At 38.0% G+C, this 22794-nt stretch overlaps 1 protein-coding gene across 1 annotated transcript in view; it reads left to right on the top strand.

Annotated features, from left to right (window-relative positions):
* Positions 1 to 22794, top strand: part of LOC100882593 (uncharacterized) — an 83938-nt gene that overhangs the window by 44987 nt on the left and 16157 nt on the right. The window contains exons 2-3 of the mRNA XM_003704984.3: positions 20032 to 20074; positions 20144 to 20311. Of these exons, the coding sequence (XP_003705032.2) occupies positions 20032 to 20074; positions 20144 to 20311 (211 nt within the window). The remainder of the gene's footprint in view (positions 1 to 20031; positions 20075 to 20143; positions 20312 to 22794) is intronic.

The raw sequence follows: 22794 nt of genomic DNA, 5'->3' as shown, positions 1-22794 counted from the left end.
CGATAGCCAGCCGAAGATAAATGGCGCCGCTTAAGCAGGTGTTGCTTCGACGCGTCAAATTTTTACTAATTAAACCAATGTGATATTGCGCGGTTCTTTGACCACGTAGATTACACCGGTCATAAATTTAACCGAGCTACCTTTTATTAGATAAAGCGCTCCGTCACCTCTGAAGATTCTACGGCCGTCAGGTTAATTGATACGACCGCTTCTCAACGTTTATCTAATGCATCGCGAAAAATCACTGCTGTATATTGTAGTGAGATATTGCAGTGAGAGGCTGGTAAATTTTGTGTGCTCGCACGTGCATATCAAACAGCGTGATTGGATCGATCGCGAATAATGGGATGTGGAGAGAGGGTAATAGGGAGAGGTCGATTTTGATTTGTGATGATACGGTAGCTGCATCATTTAACGATAATAAGTTTGATAAAGAGAGACGAGAGTCATTGCTCTATAACTGACATGTTTGTTTAATTATGCTGTGTAATTATTGTGCTGTGTAATTATTTAAATTATGTTTTCTCAGTGCGGTAATAGGTAACGTTAGGACGTAATTATAGTGGTTGGGCGAAGTTAATATTTATGTCACAGGGCTGCAGGCAATGTTTTTTACATCTGAAGAGACGAGTATATAAATCAGCGTATGTTTTTTCGTTTTGTTAATTAAAATGTGAAAGACGTGGAAGATGGATTCATATTACTTCGTACAAGATTTTGACATAGCTTCATAATGAATAGTGATACGTACTCTACTTATTAATTTAAAAATGGGAAACTGCAATATTTCTACACTTTTTAAATTCATAAAATTTCCAAATGATCAAAGTTCCAATACCATGATGGCCCAAGTTCCAACTTCCTTAAATTCTCAAAACCACTCTTAATTTCTACAAACCTCATCCCTAAATTCTAAACTATCTTAAATTTCAAATTCTTAAACCCTAATTCGTATAAGACCTCACATTTCCAAATTCTCAACTTCCTAAACCCCCAAATCCCTAACATCCATCAATCTCCAAATCCCAGAACTCCCATCTGCTAAAAGCCCCAAATCCATAAAATTTGCAACTGTCTAAATCCCTAAATCCCAGAGTGTTGGGTCCATCACACACTCACCCGAAGTACAATGAGTGGAAGTACAGTGCGTGGAAATACTACGTGTGGAAATACAGCGCGCGGAAATACCACGCGTGGAAATACCACGCGTGGGAATACTACGCGTGGAAATACCACACGTGGAAATACCACACGTGGGAATACTACGCGTGGAAATACTACGCATGGAAATACCATGCATCGAAATACCACGCGTGGAAATACCACGCGTGGGAATACTACGCGTGGAAATACCACACGTGGAAATACCACACGTGGGAATACTACGCGTGGAAATACTACGCATGGAAATACCACGCTTGGAAATACCATGCGTGGAAATACCACGCATCGAAATACCACGCGTGGAAATACCACGCGTGGGAATACTACGCGTGGAAATACTACGCATCGAAGTACCACGTGTGGAAATACAGCGCGTGAAAATACCACGCGTGGGAATACTACGCGTGGAAATACCACGCGTCGAAATACCACGTGTGGAAATACCACGCGTGAGAATACTACGCGTGGAAATACCACGCATCGAAGTGCCACGTGTGGAAGTACAGCGCGTGAAAATACCACGCGTGGAAATACAGCGCTTGGAAATACAACGCATGGAAATATCGACATGCTAGTGAGCGTAACGCAATTACAAGCACGAAGGAACGTATCATTATCATCGTCGATCCGCTTGTCACGCCGCGTTACCGAGGATCGAGCGATTACGTCCCAGGAGAAAATTCGCTCTCCATTGAAATCACCAAGATAAAGGAACGATCTTGGGTTAGGATGGGAAATAGGTCAGAGCCACGTTAGCTCGCTTATCTCATTTTGCACGGTAGCTATCTGTTTTTTTTTTCCATTCTCTGTCTTCTTCCTCTGCCTCTCGTTTTTCCACGAGCTACTCCAAGGATCGGGATATTATAACTGTTTATTTTAATCTACATCATCGGCATCTACGCAACGATAAATCTAGCTGGACGTTTCGTAGCGTCGTTCTTCTCGATCTCCTTTCTCATCCTCCTGTTCGTCTTCTTCTCTTTGTTGCTGTGTGGTGAACGTAATTTGCCGTACTTTCGTTCGTGCCTTGTTACGCAGGAAACCGACCGTCTGAACAATGCACGGCTCTATCTACTGTGCGATCGCGAGATCGACCAATGATCTACCGACCGAAATGACCATTAATAACGAATCTCAGTTGGATGATTTTGGGATACGATTTTGTAATACATTCTTGGGAAATCTTTATCTTAATTGGACATCCATCGATTTCCAATGTTGAGAACGAGTTGCAACTCCTTTCATATTAGGTTTTTCACGAAAAACAACAGTGAGATGCAGCTGCTTATGAAGTAATATAAACTTTATTATTGTAAGAAAAATATAATCAATTTGATCATAACTATATTCTAGTTTTTTGTACATAAGTGTATGTAATGTACATGTACAGTAATGTGCACATTTGGAAGTAGTTTGATTTCAAACACATGAAAATAATTTAAACACAAGATAATGTAAGTGATTTGGACATGAACATACCTCAAAAATATGATGGTAAGTTTAGATATAACATAATGCAAGTTTGATCACAATATACTACAATAGCAATGTGACAAATATAATACATATATGTTGCGTTCGCGATTCACAATGATTTCTTCAGGCAATTTAATTTCCCCCATCTTGCCTTTCATTTTCCAACGACCATCTCTTTCACATGTTCACCCATTTTATATTCATACTCTGCTACATTCACTTTTCCAAACAATTGTCTACATATATTAGCTCTCACAGTGATGATACATTGTTGCAACAGTGTGAAAATACCTTAGGGTGGAATCAAGGTCTATCTAGTGGTTCAAGCACATGTTATATACATCTATGATCAGATAACCTTGAAATATTCTATGATTGATGTTGCAACAGGTCAGAAGACATATCAGCCTGTTCTAATCAGAAAATGAACTTATAGAGGGTGAGTCAACCTCAAAAAAAAATTTCTAAACAATTCACATTTAAACAGAAAAGAAATTAAGTCAGAAAATTGTCAGAAGACTACTGCATTATTTTTCTAACCCGTCGACCATCACAGAAATGACCAAGGAAGTCAAAGAAAGTAAATAAGCCAGCGACTATAATTTCAATTTCAATTTCCCGTCCCCGTTCCACCCATTTTCGGAAAGGAACTAATTACAGTATTTTCGCCGGAACAAAAGCGGCGCCCTAATGAAACAACCGGGTATCGGCGCACCTAAGAATCTTCATTTTCGCATTGCAACGTTTCCGGTCGGACGGTAGGATTACAAAGAACGAAGCCGAAGCGATCGTTAGCGGAAAACGCCGGTCGATGCAGGCGCACACGCGTTACTTTCAGACTAATGAGCGTTTACCATACGCGGCTGAAACGGTAACGAGCGATCCACGTGCCACGGGAATAATTTATCACGTGGCAATAAATTACGGACATTGTTGTTCGAGCCTGGGATAATTCCTGACCACGTTCACTCGAACGAAGGTTACGATTTCACCGGGTCAAATATTAGTCCCTTTGTTAACATTTGCCCTAAGATTTTGCTTCTTTTATTAACATAATTTCAGAGTTTCAACCGACAGTTTTTATTGTTTATTGCTGTACAATGCAAACTGACGTGGCGTTCGCATCCGTGCTTTTAATGCGTTCGGCAATCAAGGTTCTTAAGTTGGATGGATTACCCTTCTCGACAGGCGTGAGATTTCATTAAATTGTTTGCAGAGTTTGCAGTATATGATGATGCATTTTATTATTAGCATTCTTCATTGCTTAACAAATTTTATCACCTTATGTTTAGAACCGAAACTCTATAATTAGCCCCTTAAATTGTTTGCACATTTTGCAGTATATGATGATACATTTTATTACTAGCATTCTTCCGTATCATTACTTAACAAATATCACCTTATATTTAGAACTGAAACTTCTCTATAATTAGCCCCTTAAATTGTTTGCACATTTTGCGGCATATGATGATTCATTTTATTATTAGCATTCTTCCGTATGACTACTTAACAAATATCACCTTATATTTAGAACTGAAACTTCTCTATAATTAGAGTATCGATACTACTTTCATAGCGGTCGTTAATGTTTCAATTTGCTATGGAGCACTGTCACTATAATCCACAATGTTCCTAGTTCTTTTGCTATCCCGTGTTCCTTAATTACTCGATGAAAGCTAACCCAGATATAAACCAGTCCATAAACACGAGATCCAATGTTCGAACCGATAGTTCGGATCACGTGGGCAATTCACCGCGTTGTTCGAAGATAACAAGTATCACCGTTCAGGATAACAGTTCCTTCCGTGGTGCTCTTTCTAATCCTGCGTAATTTATGTAACATGTAAATCGAAGGTTTAATGCCGATTCAAGCAACCGTTTCTTTTCGAGTCGGAGCGAGTTTAGAGGGCCGCAACCACGCGTGACCAAACATTCTCTTCCGCGCTCGTCTCCTTTTCGATTTATCTGAGCCCGGAATTCGCGGTGCCGTTGGTCAATAAAATTATCGAAGAATGCATCGATAATTATATCAATGTCAGATGTTCAAAGCCTCTTTTGATACGAAAAATCGATCTGAAATACACAGTGCTGAAAGAATAGTTGCGATTCTCGTCGCGAGTATTCCTTTTGCGAGTAACAGTAATGTAACACAATTTCTACCGAGTAACATAATTTACATTCTTGCGAATTCCGGCCGGTCGGTCTAATGATCACCTATAAGAAGGAATTTCACGCAGCAAAAAGTATCAGCTGTCTTCGAGATCCACAAAAAGGTACCTATATTTAAAGAAAAAAAGCCGGAGGAACGTAGTAATTACTGGACACGGCATGCCATCGGGACTCCGCAGATTTCCACGAATCGTTCCGACCAATTGCTCGAAGATTCATCGTTGAACATGTAGAGCAACGTTTATTTGACCATGGAAACCCGGCTTGTGTTCTTACAATAGAAGTGTAGTAGCAGGAAGACGTTGATTTGTCTCTTCTTTGAGAGACCAGCAGAAATCAAGGGACACCGGAAGTACACGCATCCGGCTGCTGTATAAATGCTCGGCCTCTGGCAACGGTATGATCACAGTTTCTGAGAGATTACTGTCTATGATAATTGCAATTCGGAGTTGCAGCGTGTGTTAGTTGTTTTGAGTCCTTTGTGCAATTCCGAGGGAAAGCTGATATATTTGACAATTTTAGAGGTACTTTTGAAGTTTTCATCATTTGTTGATGTTAGCTTTTTTTAAAATTTGGATTTTTAATTTAGAAGTTAAAAGAGTCAATTTATTATAGGGGTATACCAGGAAGGCTCTTTCGATTACAGGAAGTGCTAATAACTGATAGATATCAGAAAAAAGCTTGATGAAGGTGCATCTTCCAGTAATAATCGTCATCCAATTAACCGTATAATTAGTAGAGAATAATGATACGTCGTACTAAATTAGTTCTTACTGTAATTTGTCGCAAAAACCGGGGGATATAAGATCAAACATCTTCCGCCACTTTGTATCGCGCTGTACCGCAGTCTTCAAGGAAAAGTTTATGAAACAAGCAGAACTCGATTTATTTAAACGATTCAAGATGTTTGATCAAAACTGGACGTTGGGAATTTCAAGTTCTTGCTGCTTTGTAATTAATAACTTGTAGTTATTTAAGAGTTTTTTGTGGTTTATTGATTATTGTTGCTGATGTAGGTGTTGGCGTAATGGGGATTTTTATTTGGGTTAGAGACGCTGGATTTAGTGGTTTTGGGAAATTTTGGGATTTTGGGATTTGGAGGTTTGGAAGTTTACGAATTTGAGAATCGGACAATTGGGGAGTCGGACAATTGGGGAGTCGGACAATTGGGGAATCGGACAATTGGGGAACCGGACAATTGGGGAACCGGACAGTTGAGGAATTGGACAATTTGGAAGTCGGACAATTGGGGAATTAGACAATTGTGGAATTGGTCAATTGGGGAATCGGACAATTTGGGAGTCGGACAATTGGGGAATCGGACAATTGGGGAATTGCACAATTTGGGAGTCGGACAATTGGGGAATTAGATAATTGTAGAATTGGTCAATTGGGGAATCGGACAATTTGGGAGTCGGACAATTGGGGAATTGGACAATTTGGGAGTCGGACAATTGGGGAATTAGACAATTGTGGAATTAGACAATTGTGGAATTGGTCAATTGGGGAATCGGACAATTGGGGAATTCGACAATTGTGGAATTGGTCAATTGGGGAATCGGACAATTGGGGAATTCGACAATTGTGGAATTGGTCAATTGGGGAATCGGACAATTTGGGAGTCGGACAATTGGGGAATTAGACAATTGTGGAATTGGTCAATTGGGGAATCGGACAATTGGGGAATTCGACAATTGTGGAATTGGTCAATTGGGGAATCGGACAATTTGGGAGTCGGACAATTGGGGAATTAGACAATTGTGGAATTGGTCAATTGGGGAATCGGACAATTGGGGAATTGGACAATTGAGGAATTGGACAATTAGGAAATTGGACAATTGCAGAATTGAACAATTTCAGAATTTGAGAATTTGGAAATTTGGAAATTTGAAAATTTGGTAATTCAGAATCTCAATCCCCTGAAAATTTGAAAATCTAGAAATTTAAAAAATTGAAACTTAATAACCTTGCAAATTCCCTCTCTAATATTTCCGATATATCCATCCACTCCCATTTCGCATATTTTGTCCCACTATAAAACACTCTATCGATCAGATTTTTTCACCCTTGCCATTTCCCCCATGCCCGCGTTCCAACATAATAATTACCTCGAACGATGCATTAGGTTAATCTGGTTTCGCATCGAACTCGGGTAAAAGCAACGGTAACCGGTATCGTGTATCATTCTATCGTATATCCCTCTTCATTTTTCTTTATTCACTATCTGAATTACATTTTATTTCACTCTTCCGTTAAAGAAACCATAAAAAGACAACTCTTCTCTCGTTTTAATAAACAAGACACAACGTGTAAGAGGAAAATTGAATTCCAACGAGTTTCGTTCGTCATCATCCCTTTCATCCTGTCTTCATCGATAAAATCGTTCGGAAAATTACCGCGTGAAATCACGTTCGCAAGAAATATGAACTTTGTGCGCTCGTATAACTTGTTCACGGTCCGTTGGCCAGCCGAACTCGTCTTCCGTAAACGGGGTCAGCATCGTTTCGCGACCATCTTTAAACGCGAATACGGATGATAACTTCGCGTAATCATTGCTCGATACGTCGCTGTAAATCCTTGCAATTTATGAGCAAGAGGAATTATATTTTAGGCGTGGGTCGTGGTTAATGATGGAGAAAGAATATAAGATGGATTCTGGATCAGTGGAGGCAAATCAAGTGTCTACCGGTTTGTTATTCATTGCAACCAGTTATGGCTGGAGGAGTAGTGGACAAGGGGGTTGTAGAGACAGTTAGGGTTGGGAGAGCTTACGTCTTGCAGTTTTAGAAATTTTGAGGTTACAAGGTGTGAAGTGAATTTCCAGAGTTACAATATTTTGTGAATTGTAAAATTGCAGAGTTCTAATGTACAAAAGTTTGGGAACCAAAGAATGTACCAAAGTATCAAGAACTTCAAATCTTCAGAACTATGGAGTCTCAAAGTCTCAAATATCTAAAATCCCAAACTTTCTCCAAACTTCCTATGTTGTAAAACTTCGTGTTCCGAATTCTCAATATTCTGCAATACTAAAATTCTAAAATTCCTAAATGACACAGTCTGAAACTGCCAAAGCCCCAAGGTCTCAAAGTCCCATCTCCTCAAAAAGATAGGATTTCAATCTTGCTTACACTTCAAACCCCCAATGCTTCTAATTCCCAAAGTACCAAAACTCCAGTGCCCCTAATTACCAAACTTCCAAAACCCTAAATCCTCAACATCCTAAACCTTAAATTCTAAAATTACAAAACTAGATCTCTACAACCTAAAGTTGCAAAATTCCAAAGTTTCAAACTCTGCAACCCCCAAAGTCCCAAAATCCCAAAGTCCCAAAATCCCAAAATCCCAAAGCCCCAAAATCCCAAAGTCCCACCTTCTCAAAGGCTCCTAAACCCCAAATACTTCTAACTCCCAAAGTACCAAAACTCCACTGTCCCTAATTAGCAAACTTCCAAAACCCTAAATCCTCAACATCCTAAACCTTAAATTCTAAAATTACAAAACTAGATCTCAACACCTCAAAGCTGCAAAATTCCAAAGTTTCAAACTCTGCAACCCCCAAAGCCCTAAAATCCCAAAGTCCCACCTTCTCAAAGGTTCCTAAACCCCAATGCTTCTAACTCCCAAAGTACCAAAACTCCAGTGCCCCTAATTGGCAACGTTCCAAAACCCCAAATCTCAATATCCTCAAATCTTCAACAACTTATTCTAAAATTTCAAAACTCTCTGAAAACTGCAAGATCCATCACCTTCCATTTCACAGAGATCTCGCTTTTCCTTACAGCAACAAGATAACGTAAACATAAACGAAGCGTAAAATCCCGCTTCTGCAGCATCTCTCACGAGAAGCCGGGAATATTTCTCTCGTCCCCGGGGGCGAGCAGGACTTAATTGCAGTTAGATGCAAATTCGTAGGTTCCCAGAAAGGATGAGAGAGTGGAAAACGCACGAATATGGCGGAGGGCGCAGCACCGCAGCGATTATCGTGATTCATACGCGTTGGAGCCGCTTAATGAAGATGCACTCGGTTAACATCCCGCAATAGGCTTCGAGCAGCGTATTAATTAAATGGAAGAGCGGCTCGTGTAATGGGATTTTTCGCGTTTTCGAAGCCTCGTCCCGAGTCGGAAACGGGGTGAAAGATGGCGATGAACGGTGATTGATTCATCGCTGCTCCAACGTTAATCTGGCTTGCTATGCCGCCACTCGATCGGTTCGATCCATCTACGAAAGATAGACATCGCACGATATATCGAACACGTCGACAGGATGTTAGAGGCGTTATTGACGATTTAGCGAGTCGTTAGCTGGATTGCGGCTAATGCTGAGGATGCGTCTGATCGGCACCCTCTGTGCTGCGATAAATGGAGAGGCGATGATTCTTTCCTGACGGGTTATTGATATAATTTAGTTCATACACTTTTTTTCTCTTACTGAGATGTGCAACAATTTTTTTAATATTCTATCGCTGACGAGTCGTGAGAAAGTACATCGATTTCTTCAACTTGCACTTTTTAGCATATTTTGCTATTGGTACTTAAATTGTATTTTAACTATTCATGGATAATAACTACACATGCTTTCATATTTACGGATATGTTTTAATTACATCTGTAATATAATATGTTATAAACATAATTTTTATATAATATATATACACAATATATGTGTGTACATACATATATAGTATATATATGTGTGTATATATATTATATATATGTGTGTGTGTACATATTATATATATGTGTGTGTACATATGTGTATTAAATATAATATGTGCATATATGTATAATATATATATAATTGATATCAGAATATATGCTTCTATAATATAAACATAATTCATATGTACGCACTGGCAAGTAGGGTGAGCTTCTCTAAAAAGAATAGAACGACTAAAATAATACAACTAGACATAGTAAGTGACATTAAATGAACTGATAAAAAATATGTACGTTTACTACCTTCATTAGACGACTAACTATGTTATATTTTAAAGCAAAGTATGTCTGCATACTCTGTCGAAGCACACTTTCGAATTGGTTATTAGAAGTTATCAAATCTAACTCACCTATTGCAAGACTATAAATTCAGAGAAATATTCGAAGACTTGCGGGAAAAATACGACGGTAATACTCGTAATTACTACCTGGAAGAAGCGTAGCTTTACGACCGCGATATCGATGACATTCGCTAAAACGTTTAGCAAGTAACGAAATAGCGATAAGAGAAGCGTTCTTCGAGGAACCTTTGATACCGTTCTCTTTTATAGGTCATTACCAGCTTTCGAGAAACTAGAATTACCTTCGTGAGATTTCCTTTTTCAGAGTCGGGGAAGGAGCAGTGGAACGGTGAAGGATATTGGGGTTGCAACCCTATTCTTTCTTTTCGTGTCCACTAAAGATTATCGATACTTTTTTAAATTAGTATTTTTTTTATTTAATTTTTTACATTTATTCAGTTAGGCAATGATAAAATTGATACATTGTGATTTTTATGATAGTTAAAATTGATTTCTATAGTCAAATCTTCTTCGTGCATTTTGCATGTCACGTGTGGCTCCTGACTTGAAAATTTCATAAAAAAATAAGAATGAAATATTCACCATATAACTATTACTAAAAAAAATATATTTCTACATTAATATCTCTGTTGTAAAAAATATATTTCTGTATTAATGTTAAGTTTAAACTTTTTAAGTTAAAAATTGTATAAATATTCTACCCTCTTGGTGGTTAAATATGACTACCACTGTAATTCAGTCAAACAAATTTATAAAAAGAAGCAAACAAAGCAACTTCATAGCCTTCCTAACATTGAGACAATGTTATACACTATTTCATTAAAATCATTCCGTCTACAAACTTGACATGTCCAACTAATTGATCCAAAGATAACCATCAATAAAACGACTTCGACCTGAATGTAAACGTACAAAACGACAAGCTGAAGGAATAAATGAAGACGTATGAATTCCAGCGATAAAGTATGAATATCGAGGACGAAAGCGTCGAGCAACGGCACTTTCTTCGAGGATCGATGCAAGGTACGATCGTTCAAGGTCATCGATCCGTCGATCGCTAACACGTATTCATCTGTTCGTACATCGAAGCGGTGCCGCTATTTCGAAGCGTTTACCTGGGTCGTTGACGGTGTACAGGCATAACACAGGTAGTTGCATCATTACAAGTTAATAGCGAACGATGACTCGTGGCCACGAATCGACATCGAATTACGATAGGGGATTAACGTTCGACCTTTAAGGCTACCGTTTGCGTTTCATAATACACATTACCTGGCTAAGTAAAATTAGCGACAGGAAAAAGCGAAGGAAAACGATGAATTCCTGAGTGAAAAATCTTTTTCTATCACCGGTTGTCTGGTAAATAACTTACGTTTATAGAATTCTGAAATGTAAAATTGATGAATATCATCTTTGAATTAAGGATATCTGATGATTAAATTTATTATGGGAATACTTTAGAGATTGGTGGAAGGAAATTAATCTTATTCAAACTTAAGTGATTCCTCGTTATTTCTTATTTTACAGAGGAAGTTTTAATAAAACTTGTTTCATCCTTAAATTAAGGAAAAGAGTATTTTATCTATAAACGCTGAAGTGTATAATGGATTAGATCTTCCGAGTAACTTTGATAAAATTTGAAAAGCGAGTAAAATTTGTAAAAACAGTCAAGTATCGCATAAATCCACCCGCACGGAAAACACAGCTCGTGAAAGGGAAGCGAGCGATTACGTAAGCTTCTTGTCGGTCAGCTACGGGGCCAAAAAACGGGGCGAGCTCGAACAGACGACATAAATTCATATTTCCCAGCGTTTATGCACGGTAATACGCAGGTATAAGGTACGTGCTTGCTGGCCAACAATCCATGATTTGCGGTTAACCACCGACTGCTGGGAACCGTCTGCTCTTGTGAGACACCCGCGATGAGCAAATCGGCAAATCGTTAAAAAAATTTGATTATTGACGAACGAGATTAACCACGTTGCTTTGTTGTGCTGCGCACTGTTGTATTGTTACGATTTGTGTTGTGCGATGGTTATCGTTACAAGGTGGATATCTGGGTGTTAGATATCTTCGTGCGTTATATTTTCACGCGTGGTACTTTCACGCGTAGTATTTCCACGCGTAGTATTTCCACGCTCTATATTTCCACGCGTAGTATTTCCAGGCGCTGTACTTTCATGTGTGAGATAAGGGCGTGATGGATTTCCACGCGTTGGATCAATATATGTTGTATTAGCACGTGTGGCATTACCATGTGTAGAATTTCTACGCGTTAGATATTGTCACGCGTCATATTTCTACGCGTTAGAATTGGCATACTTTGTATTTTTACGCGTCAGATATTGTCACGCGTGGTATTACCATGCGTAGAATTTCTACGCGTTAGACACTGTCACGCGTTGTATTTCTACGCGTTAGAATTGGCATACTTTGTGTTTTCACGTGTCAGATATTGTCACGCGTGGTATTACCATGTGTAGAATTTCCATGCGTTAGATATTGCCACGCGTCATATTTCTACGCGTTAGATATCGGCACGCGTTGTATTTTCACGCGTCAGATATTGTCACGCGTGGTATTACCATGCGTAGAATTTCTACGCGTTAGATATTGGCACACGTCATATTTCTACGCGTTAGATATCGGCACGCATTGTACTTTCACGCGTCAGATATTGTCACCCGTGGTATTACCATGCGCAGAATTTCCACGCGTTAGATATTGTCACGCATCATATTTCTACGCGTTAGAATTGGCATACTTTGTGTTTTCACGCGTCAGATATTGTCACGCGTGGTATTACCATGCGTAGAATTTCTACGCGTCAGATATTGGCACACGTCATATTTCCGCACGTTAGATATCGACACACGTCATATTTCCACGCGTTAGATATCGACACACCTCGTATTTCTACGCGTTAGATATCGACTCAAGTTATATTTCCACGCGTCAGATATCGACACATATAGTAATTCCATACGTCACATATCGGTACACGTCATATTTCTACGCGTTAGATATCGACACATGACGTATACCGCTCGTTAGATATCGGCACGTCTCGTATTACTGCGCGTTAGATATAGTTACGCGCCATATTACCACTGATTAGTACGTGTTAGATATCGGTACGTGCCATATTTCTACACATTAAATATTGCAATACGCTATCACGCACACATTACATTATCACGTGTTCGACTTCTTATTGGCGCATGACACGTTACCACGTCTTGCCGTATTGGTACATGACACATTACTACATGTTAGATATCGTCACGCACCATATAACTACATGTTCGACTTCTACGTTAGATATTAGTACAAGACATTACCACATCATGAATATCATCATGTACTATATTACCATGTGTTACATTACATATTGTTCCGCATCGTAGTATCACACGTTATATATCGACACGCTTCACTATTACGTGTCAGATATTGTCACGCACCATATAACCATACGCTCGACTTCTACATTAGATATTAGTACAAGACATTACCACATCATGAATATCATCACGCACTATATTACCATGTGTTACATTACATATTGTTCCGCATCGTAGTATCACACGTTATATATTGACACGCTCCACTATTACGCGTCAGATATTGTCACGCACCATATAACTACACGTTCGACTTCTACGTTAGATACTGAGACACATTACCACATCATAAATATCATCACTCACTATATTACCATGTGTCATATTATATTGTTCTGCATTATACTATCACACGTTATATATCGACACGCTTCACTATTACGCGTCAGATATTATCACGCACTATATAATCACACGTTCGACTTCGACGTTAGATATTGAGACACATTACCACATCATAAATATCATCACTCACTATATTACCACGTGTCATACTATATTCTCCCGCATCATTGTTTCACACTCTCGATATTGACATGTTCCACTATTACGCGTCAGATATTGTCACACGCATTACCACTCGACACGCAGTATTACCACGTCGTATAATTAAGCATCCTACAACCACCCATTAGATCACACATTTCCTTAAACATAAACTTCACGCAATAAAATATAAAATATCACCGGTAATTTACACGAAAACCCAATATATTATCTAGAAGACCCAAGTACATTTCATAGCTCATAATTTTAAATAGGCGTAGAAAAACTCGAGTATCATTCGCTCGTTAATAAACGTCATTGTAGCCATTAAATGTAGCCCGTGATAAAATAAGCTTGTTTAGTGACGGTGTGACTTGAATATTTCATAGCGCACGCGATTTATGGAATAATTATTCATAACGCACGAAGCGAACGTAATATATCTCGTTCATCTTTGCTAATTAAATGAATGATTAATCACGAGACACAGAGTTTTTCTATACATCTAACGGAATTCGCGCGTTAAACGATTCACGCGGTTTGATACGCGAGATCGATCTATAGATCACTCCACTTTTGTACCTTTTCGCGAGCAGTTCAGACGGGAACTAAAATATACGCGAATGATGTTTAACGCGATGGTACACCATTTGGATTTCCTGCCTTGATAGATTACTATGGATTTAACATTTTTCGTACTCTGATTTAATTATAGTTGTTGGAATCGAGGTCTTAAGTACTGTTAGAAATTCCAGCGAGGCGCAAAGATCATTCAGTTCAATTTCCTCTTTTATTCATCTCAAACATCTGCGTACCGATTCCGTTGCTTTATTTGCGGCTCATAAGCGGTTTCCATTTACGCGGCAAAAAGTGCTTTAATTCACGCTCGAAACAATTCCAAAACCTTATATTTTCACTGTAATACCTCTGAATTGATTAACGTCAATTAACGTTACCGATTAATACAAAAACTGTGATCCTGATCCAAGCAAAACATCAGATTGCATCCCCGGTTCTCACACTTGTCTTAAACGTTGGCAATCGAGCGATTTCCAGGCCGATCGGGCGAAACCGTGAAACACGGCCCACTGGAAGCTGGGAATTGATTAAGAACGGTAAAAGAGCCATTAACGGAGGAAAACATCGGCTTCCCGTTCGCAGCCGAGTAATTAACGTCTGCAAGAAACTGTGGAATTTTTCGTTCAAACGGCTCGAGCGGAATGCACGATAGAAGTTTCGAATGTCGATCGGGGATGTGTTTTCAAATACTTTTTAGCGCTACTCCTACTCTAATCATAAAGCTGGATTAATGAACAATTTTCTGCTTCTTGTACACATAGATGATTATCCTATTAATCGTTTAATCGACTGACGTCTTCACTTTGTGCATGAAGGAAAGTTGGGTAGTAATGTAGCTTTTAGAGTTTGGTTTTAATAGGGACTTTTGATATGTGGTTTTATTTGGGATGTTGACTTTGATGTGGACTGTGAATAATTAAATATGAAGGTAATAGATTGCTACTTGGTTACAATGTGGATTGTGAGTAATCAGACATGTACATATAAGATTGCTACCTGGTTACAATGTGGACTTATGTAGTCAGACATGTACATAAAAGATTGTTACCTGGTTACAATGTGGACTGTACATGTATAGTCAGACATGAAGATAATAGATTGCTACCTGTTTATAATGTAGACTGTAAGTAGTCAGACATGTTCATACAAGATTGCTACTTGATTACAATGTGGATTGTGAGTAATCAGACATGTACATAAAAGATTGCTACTTGATTACAATGTGGACTGCATGTAGTCAGACATGTACATAAAAGATTGTTACCTGGTTACAATGTGGACTGTACATGTATAGCCAGACATGAAGATAATAGATTGCTACCTGTTTATAATGTAGACTGTAAGTAGTCAGACATGTTCATATAAGATTGCTACTTGGTTACAATGTGGACTGTAAGTAATCAAACATGTACATATAAGATTGCTACCTGGTTACAATGTACACTGCATGTAGTCAGACATGTACATAAAAGATTGTTACCTGGTTACAATGTGGACTGTACATGTATAATCACACATGAAGATAATAGATTGCTACCTGTTTATAATGTAGACTGTAAGTAATCAAACATGCACCTAAAAGATTGCTACTTGCTAATAAAGTGGACTGTAATCAAACATGCATCAAAAAGCTTGCTACCAGCTCCACAACAAAATGAACATCTGCAAATAAACATCAACTACCTCACACAAGAATCTGAACATTTTTCTAAAAACACTAACTGAAAATTTTTGATTGGCACACATAAAATTGGTCATCAAAATAATTTGTAAAGAATCACAAACTTTGTATGATAGTATAATGAGGCTTTGACCGTTAAGAGATCACGGATCTTCAAGAATGAGGAGGATCGCTCGCGGTGACGATCGCGAGCGCAATTATGAGGCGACGCGGATTCACGGACGTTCATAGATTTTCCCGCGTGCCTGCGGCTACTGAAAACTTTCCAAGTCACCCGCTACCTGACGCCAACTAACGGAATTGAAAGATGATCGGCCCTCGATCTACCTTACAGTCACCTTCCTTCTCTACCGAGACCTCGGATCTTTTGCCTCGCTTCGCTCCGCAACGACGTAATTTCCGAGGGAAGAAGAAATTACCGGTCGAGGATCGAGCGCGGTTTTAGCGCCGATCCCAGAGAGATTTTTAGAACATAAGCGTGGAAAATGGTAACGGTCTATTACGTAAACCGTTACTTTCAAAAATAATGGCGAGTTTTTTATTCAGGATGAGACTTATAGATCAAGTACACTTAACCATTTGGGAATTAACCATTAACTGTTTGAGCTACATTTACTGATCAGAGTAGATATTAATCAGACGAGATACTAATTCAACAGATAGTGAAATGAAATAGACTAGCAGTGAAATTTAGAATTTTCAGAATTTTTAATGGTATGCAAGGTGCAGTGAATGCAGTAGCAAGATTCGGTACAAGAATGCATTGTCTGGATGCAGCTATACCTTTAATGTACTCTTATCATTTTGCCATAACTGCATACTTGGTCAGTGATCTGTACAGTGATTTATACTTGATTAACCTGAAAATACTATACACATATGTGGCTCCCTGTCTTTACCACTTGTACGACATAAATGCCTAACTGCAACATATGGTAATAGTTCCGATAATAATTTGACATGATGGTAATATTTAATAAGTCAGCGTAAATTTTCAGAAGATCAGACCGTCACCTGTTCTCAAACATTTAACCTGAAATTTAGCGCTCCGCTACCCTCGAACACAAGTCGAACGTGCCCATATTCACGTTCCAGATCGTTGATCAACCAATTACTCGTTAATTCATCCAAAAGCCCGGAACAGTATAATTAGCTGAATCCGCGATAGCAGGCTCGAATTACGTTCTAATACGTTGATTACCGTAGCAGAAACTCAGGTACGAAAGTAAGACGCTATACACCGCTATCAGGCATACGATCATTTCGTTTTCCGATTTAATAGCAAAGGTATCACCTTACATTACCGATATAATAGCAATGCTAAATAACAGCTGGATGTAGAAGTCAAAACATGGGCTCTGATAAACGATTAACGCGTTAGGATCCGCCTACGTATCGATGAAAAGGTCCGCGTGCGAGTTTGCGTGTGTTGCTCGCTCGACCCCGCCGCGATGATTAACGGCCATCCTGATCCGCGAGCTCGTCCCACGCCTAACACCTTCCGTTCTATTTAGCCAACCCGGCAACACCGGCAAACAATAATTAACCAGAGCGAACGGGACGATTTGTTCGTCTAACAAACAAGAAAACCGTATGAAATGCCTTTGACTTATCCGGATTTCATTGACTTTTATTACTGCACCCTGTGGGGTTTATTTTGCACTGTTAGTTCACTTAGGTAGTCAAGGTAATAGTTCAAGTCACATATCGTTCTGTCAATTGATATGAAATTTTAGAACATTATGTATATACATATTTTCTATATATATTAGCCATACATTATCTATGTACATATTCTCTATATACATTATCCATACATTATATCCAGACATACATGTTCTCTATATATATTATCCATACATTATCTATATACATATTCTCTATATACATAGTCCATACATTACCTATATACATTTTCTATATATTATCCATACATTATCTATATACATGTTCTCTATATACATAGTCCATACATTGTCTATATACATTTTCTATATATACATTATCCATACATTATCTATATACAAGTTCTCTATATACATTATCCATACATTATCTATATACATGTTCTCTATATAAATTATCCATACATTATCTGTATACATGTTCTCTATATACATTATCCATACATTATCTATATACATATTCTCTATATACATTATACATACATTATCCATACATTATCATTATCTATACACATCTATATACACTATATGTAATTTGATATAATGTAACATTTGTAGTCCAATTAAACGAGCTCGTTCTGAGCCCTCAATATCTGCAGCCATCAATGAATATTATAAGAACTCAAACATTGACAGCTACTATGTAGCATAGCTTAATCCTTTGCATTATTTGGACAAGTCTAACATACTCGTTCTTCCTGATCAATTTTACTGGAATTTTGAATACATCCTAATTCAGAGTTCAAGTTTAATTATTTATATAGTCAATTGTTTGTTAGTGAACCTAAAAAAATTGACATAATACTGCAACATTTTTTTGTTTGTTTTAATCTTGTTGTCTGTTTTAATAGCTTAATCCTTTCATTATTTGGACAAGTCTGACATACTCGTTTTTTCTGATCAATTTTACTGAAATTTTGAATACGTCTTTATTCAGAGTTCAAGTTTAATTATTTATATAGTCAATTGTTTGTTAGTGAACCTAAAAAAATTGACATAACATTGCAACATTTTTTGTCTGCTTTAATCTTGTTGTCTGTTTTAATAGCTTAATCCTTTGCATTATTTGGACAAGTCTGACATACTCGTTTTTTCTGATCAATTTTACTGGAATTTTGAATACGTCCTAATTCAGAGTTCAAGTCTAATTATTCACATAGTCAATTGTTTGTTAGTGAACCTAAAAAAATTGACATAACACTGCAACAATTTTTGTCTGCTTTAATCTTGTTGTCTGTTTAAATCTGTGTTTAGTTCTGACGCACCTGACAAGTCATACAAGAGGAAACCTAACCTCAAACGATTAACTTGCCGAAATAAAACGACATGCCGTAGAAAATCATGTAACCAAGTCTCGTGACGATCTATCGCGTGAGACGGACGAACCGCAAAGGGTTAAAGCCGACGAGATCGATGTCAAAGAAACAGGACCCGTTACAACGTAGAAAGGAAGTCGATGAAGTGCGACCGATGGGGGGACGTTGAAAGAACAAGAAGGAGTAGGAGGAAGTCGAGAAAGGGGGAAGAACGAATTCATCGGTTCGTTCTATGAGAACAGAACTGACACGGATCGCAACGCGTTAAGTCTACTCGCTTGATGCCGCAGGATCTGCGGCATCTCGAGATGACTCATCTCCGCTCTTTTCTTCTGTACGCGGAAAGATCCCACGGGAACTGATGGCGAACTTTTCGGCTTTAAAATGTCTGCTTTGTATGCGAGACACGCGCTGACGCATCGAGGATTCCCTCGATCCAGGACCAAGATTAGGACAAGTCACGCGTGGCAGTGATACGATTATGGTTTCCCGCGATTCTATCCGACCGTCCTTCGTTATTATCGCGAATACGCGGTCTGGTACCGCGGACGTGCACCGAGTTTCTTCTTGGTATCACGTAGACACTTTGGGAAAAACTGCAGCTTGGAACCTTGAATAAATTCTGCGGTTTTTTCTTGATGTCCGAGGAAAATTATTTTATGCTTTCAGACGTCTTTGTATGCAGATCGCACCTCCAGATTTCTGTACTGTCATGTTTGTTAGAGTAAAAAGTGTCTGAATGATCGTTGCATTTGTCAAGTTTATTGTTGAGATGAGTTCATTGATGTTCTTCTTGCAATTTTATTCACTGTGATTCACGGTGATATCTTCTAGCTGGTTCTTTAATTTTTTAGGTGATTATACCGAGATTGTACTAATAGGCAAATAGTACACTTGTGAAGTTTCTGCATTGTTAAATTTCTACATTTTAGATTTGTCAATTTGTGAACTTCTATATTGAAAATTTTGATTAATGCTTCCATAAAATATAAAATTTAGAGTCATTTAATTTATCTCGAGTAACAGTACGAATATCACTTTTCTGTTCCAGATACGCAATCGTGTGGTTGCTGACGATGACTCTCCGATGTCAGGTAAGCGCAATTCCAAGTACCAGCTGAGTATTCGTCGATCGAGGGTCACTCAGAGTTCAAATTTTCAAGGCAACGAATCACGAAAACACGGATGGCGACGGAAACGCGGAGGACTCGGTGCTGGATGAAGCTACCGAGGATTACTGGGCCGGAAGTGGATCCGGACCGGAAGAGGACGAGTCCCTTCATAACGAGACCAGAGAAGCGTTAACGCACGAGGCTAGTGATCACGATGCTGTGAGTAATTGCGAAATTTCAGTTCTGTAAATTAAAATAAATTGCAACGGCTAATAGTTCCAAGTGGAACCAGTCAGCAACTGGTTTTCTATAGAACAAGATCTGGTATACAGGGTGTTTCAAATTTTACATCAAAATTATTTTTGTGACTATTAAAAGAAGAAAAATGAATGAAAGCCTTGATGGTTTCATGGTGTTTCAAATTGTACATCAAAATTAATTTTGTGGTTATTAAAAGAAGAAAAATGAATGAAAGCCTTGATGGTTTCAGGGTGTTTCAAATTGTACATCAAAATTATTTTTGTGGTTATTAAAAGAAGAAAAATAAATGAAAGCCTTGATGGTTTCAGGGTGTTTCAAATTGTACATCAAAATTAATTTTGAGGCTATTAAAAGAAGAAAAATTAATGAAAGCCTTGATTGTTTCAGGGTGTTTGAAATTGTATATCAAAATTATTTTTGTGGCTATTAAAAGAAGAAACATGAATGAAAGCCTTGATGGTTTCAGGGTATTTGAAATTGTACATCAGAATTATTTTTGAGGCTATTAAAAGAAGAAAAATGAATGAAAGCCTTGATGGTTTCAGGGTGTTTCAAATTGTACATCAAAATTATTTTTGTGACTATAAAAAGAAGAAAAATAAATGAAAGCCTTAATTAGAAACCTTAGTTTCAGTACATTTGGTGGCCAAAAATAAAATTCAGTAACTAAAGCTTCTGTCATTTCTTCTTCCATTTTTAATGTAAAAATGTGTGACATAAAGTATATAAGTACAAATTAATTTGCAAGTATATTGCTTTAATTGGACATCTAATTGAACTCCAATTAGTCAATAAGTTTATATGCAGAGTGTCTCCGATGCATAATTCATTGCACATTATCTCCAACTGTTTATAATTCGCCATCACCGTTGGAGGCACTGTGAAATTCGCGTTAATAAGGTACAAAGATGCAGTAGAACGGGTGGAACTTTTTTCTGCGAGCATTTGATTTTCTGCATCTTCAATTCTCACGCTATAGAAAGATGGAAGAAGATGAGGAGCTAATGGCTAATCCATTCTGTGCACGCAGTAATAAACCTTCGACATGTAATGCAAGGAATAATAACTCTCAATTGTTGATTACCTCATTTTGGAGCAATTGATGTATTAATAATTCGGAATGAGCAAAAATTCGTTTTTAATTTCTCCTTGCTTTCACATAGCAAGAATTAATTGAAAAGTAAAAACATACTGGGAGTAATTATACGTAATTATAGATAATTACAAATAATTAAAAATAATTAAAAATAATTGTAAATAATTACAAATAATTACAAATAATTACAAATAATTACAAATAATTACAAATAATTACAAATAATTACAAATAACTGTAACTAATTACAATTCAATTATAATTCAAGGTTTTGATTATAAGCAGTGATTGAGCGAATTACTAAGGTCGTAAATTTACCCTAATGTCCATAGACAATTTACAGATTAACATCGACTGCGTTCAACCTAATCTATAATTCTCTCCGCTGCGTCATGGCTAACTAATTATTACTACACTGTTGAGATAAATGAATAAGCTTGAAATGTCAAGAATATCAGCAACACTTGATACTATAAATTGTAGTCGGTATTGAACTCAAAATTAAATCCTATACAAATACGATTCACGTCACATCTGAACCTTAATGTGCGTCATAAATGCGTCCATATTAAAAGCTAAGCCACGTTAAAAGCCAAAGAGAACCGCAGCTACTTATAAATTACAACTCGCACGTAATTACAGTAATTACATAATTCAGAATAATCAAAAAGTTACGTAATTGAAAATAAAGTGAACAGGTGTAGGTCAGGGATGAGAGGAACGGAGATCATGGTACATTCACCTAGGCCATCTGACCGATCATAGCTAGTCTAATGACTTTCGACACCCTAACCACGCGACCGTTAATCATCGCATGAGTGCTCGTATCACGACGAGACTCGAGACGAGAATTTCCAGCTTGAAAGGAACGCGCCGTCCGCGGACGTCGAGTCGCGTTTACGATGACACGCATCGCGTTTAGAAACATCTAACGACCACCGTTGATTACCAACATTACAACTAAAATTGGAGGAAACGAAGACGAATCGAGACCGATTACATATCGCGTTCTGTACGAGGAAATGAGACGTTTCGAGTTTGAGGCAGCTTGAGAGTCGCGACGATTGCAAACTCTTGAAGTATCACGTATTGAAATATCTTCATAATTTGCGTGGAGCAATAGTTTTTGCTTGCTGGCATACATTGACTGGGAAATCCTGCTGTTAAAATGTCAAAGCGAGAGACTCTAAATTTTCGATAAGTAGCATCTCGGTTAAGAGTACTAATACAGTCATCAGAATGCTATAAAGCAGGATATTCCTGTCACGAGAGAAGTCATAAACAACATGATCGATACAGAATTATAGTCATAGAGCATTTCAGTCTGCTCCAGATCTCGAAGATA

Source organism: Megachile rotundata, chromosome 9, assembly GCF_050947335.1.
Source record: "Megachile rotundata isolate GNS110a chromosome 9, iyMegRotu1, whole genome shotgun sequence".
NCBI lineage: Eukaryota > Metazoa > Arthropoda > Insecta > Hymenoptera > Megachilidae > Megachile > Megachile rotundata.
The sequence above is the reverse complement of the archived record's forward strand: the minus strand, read 5'-3'. Positions and strand labels throughout refer to the sequence as shown.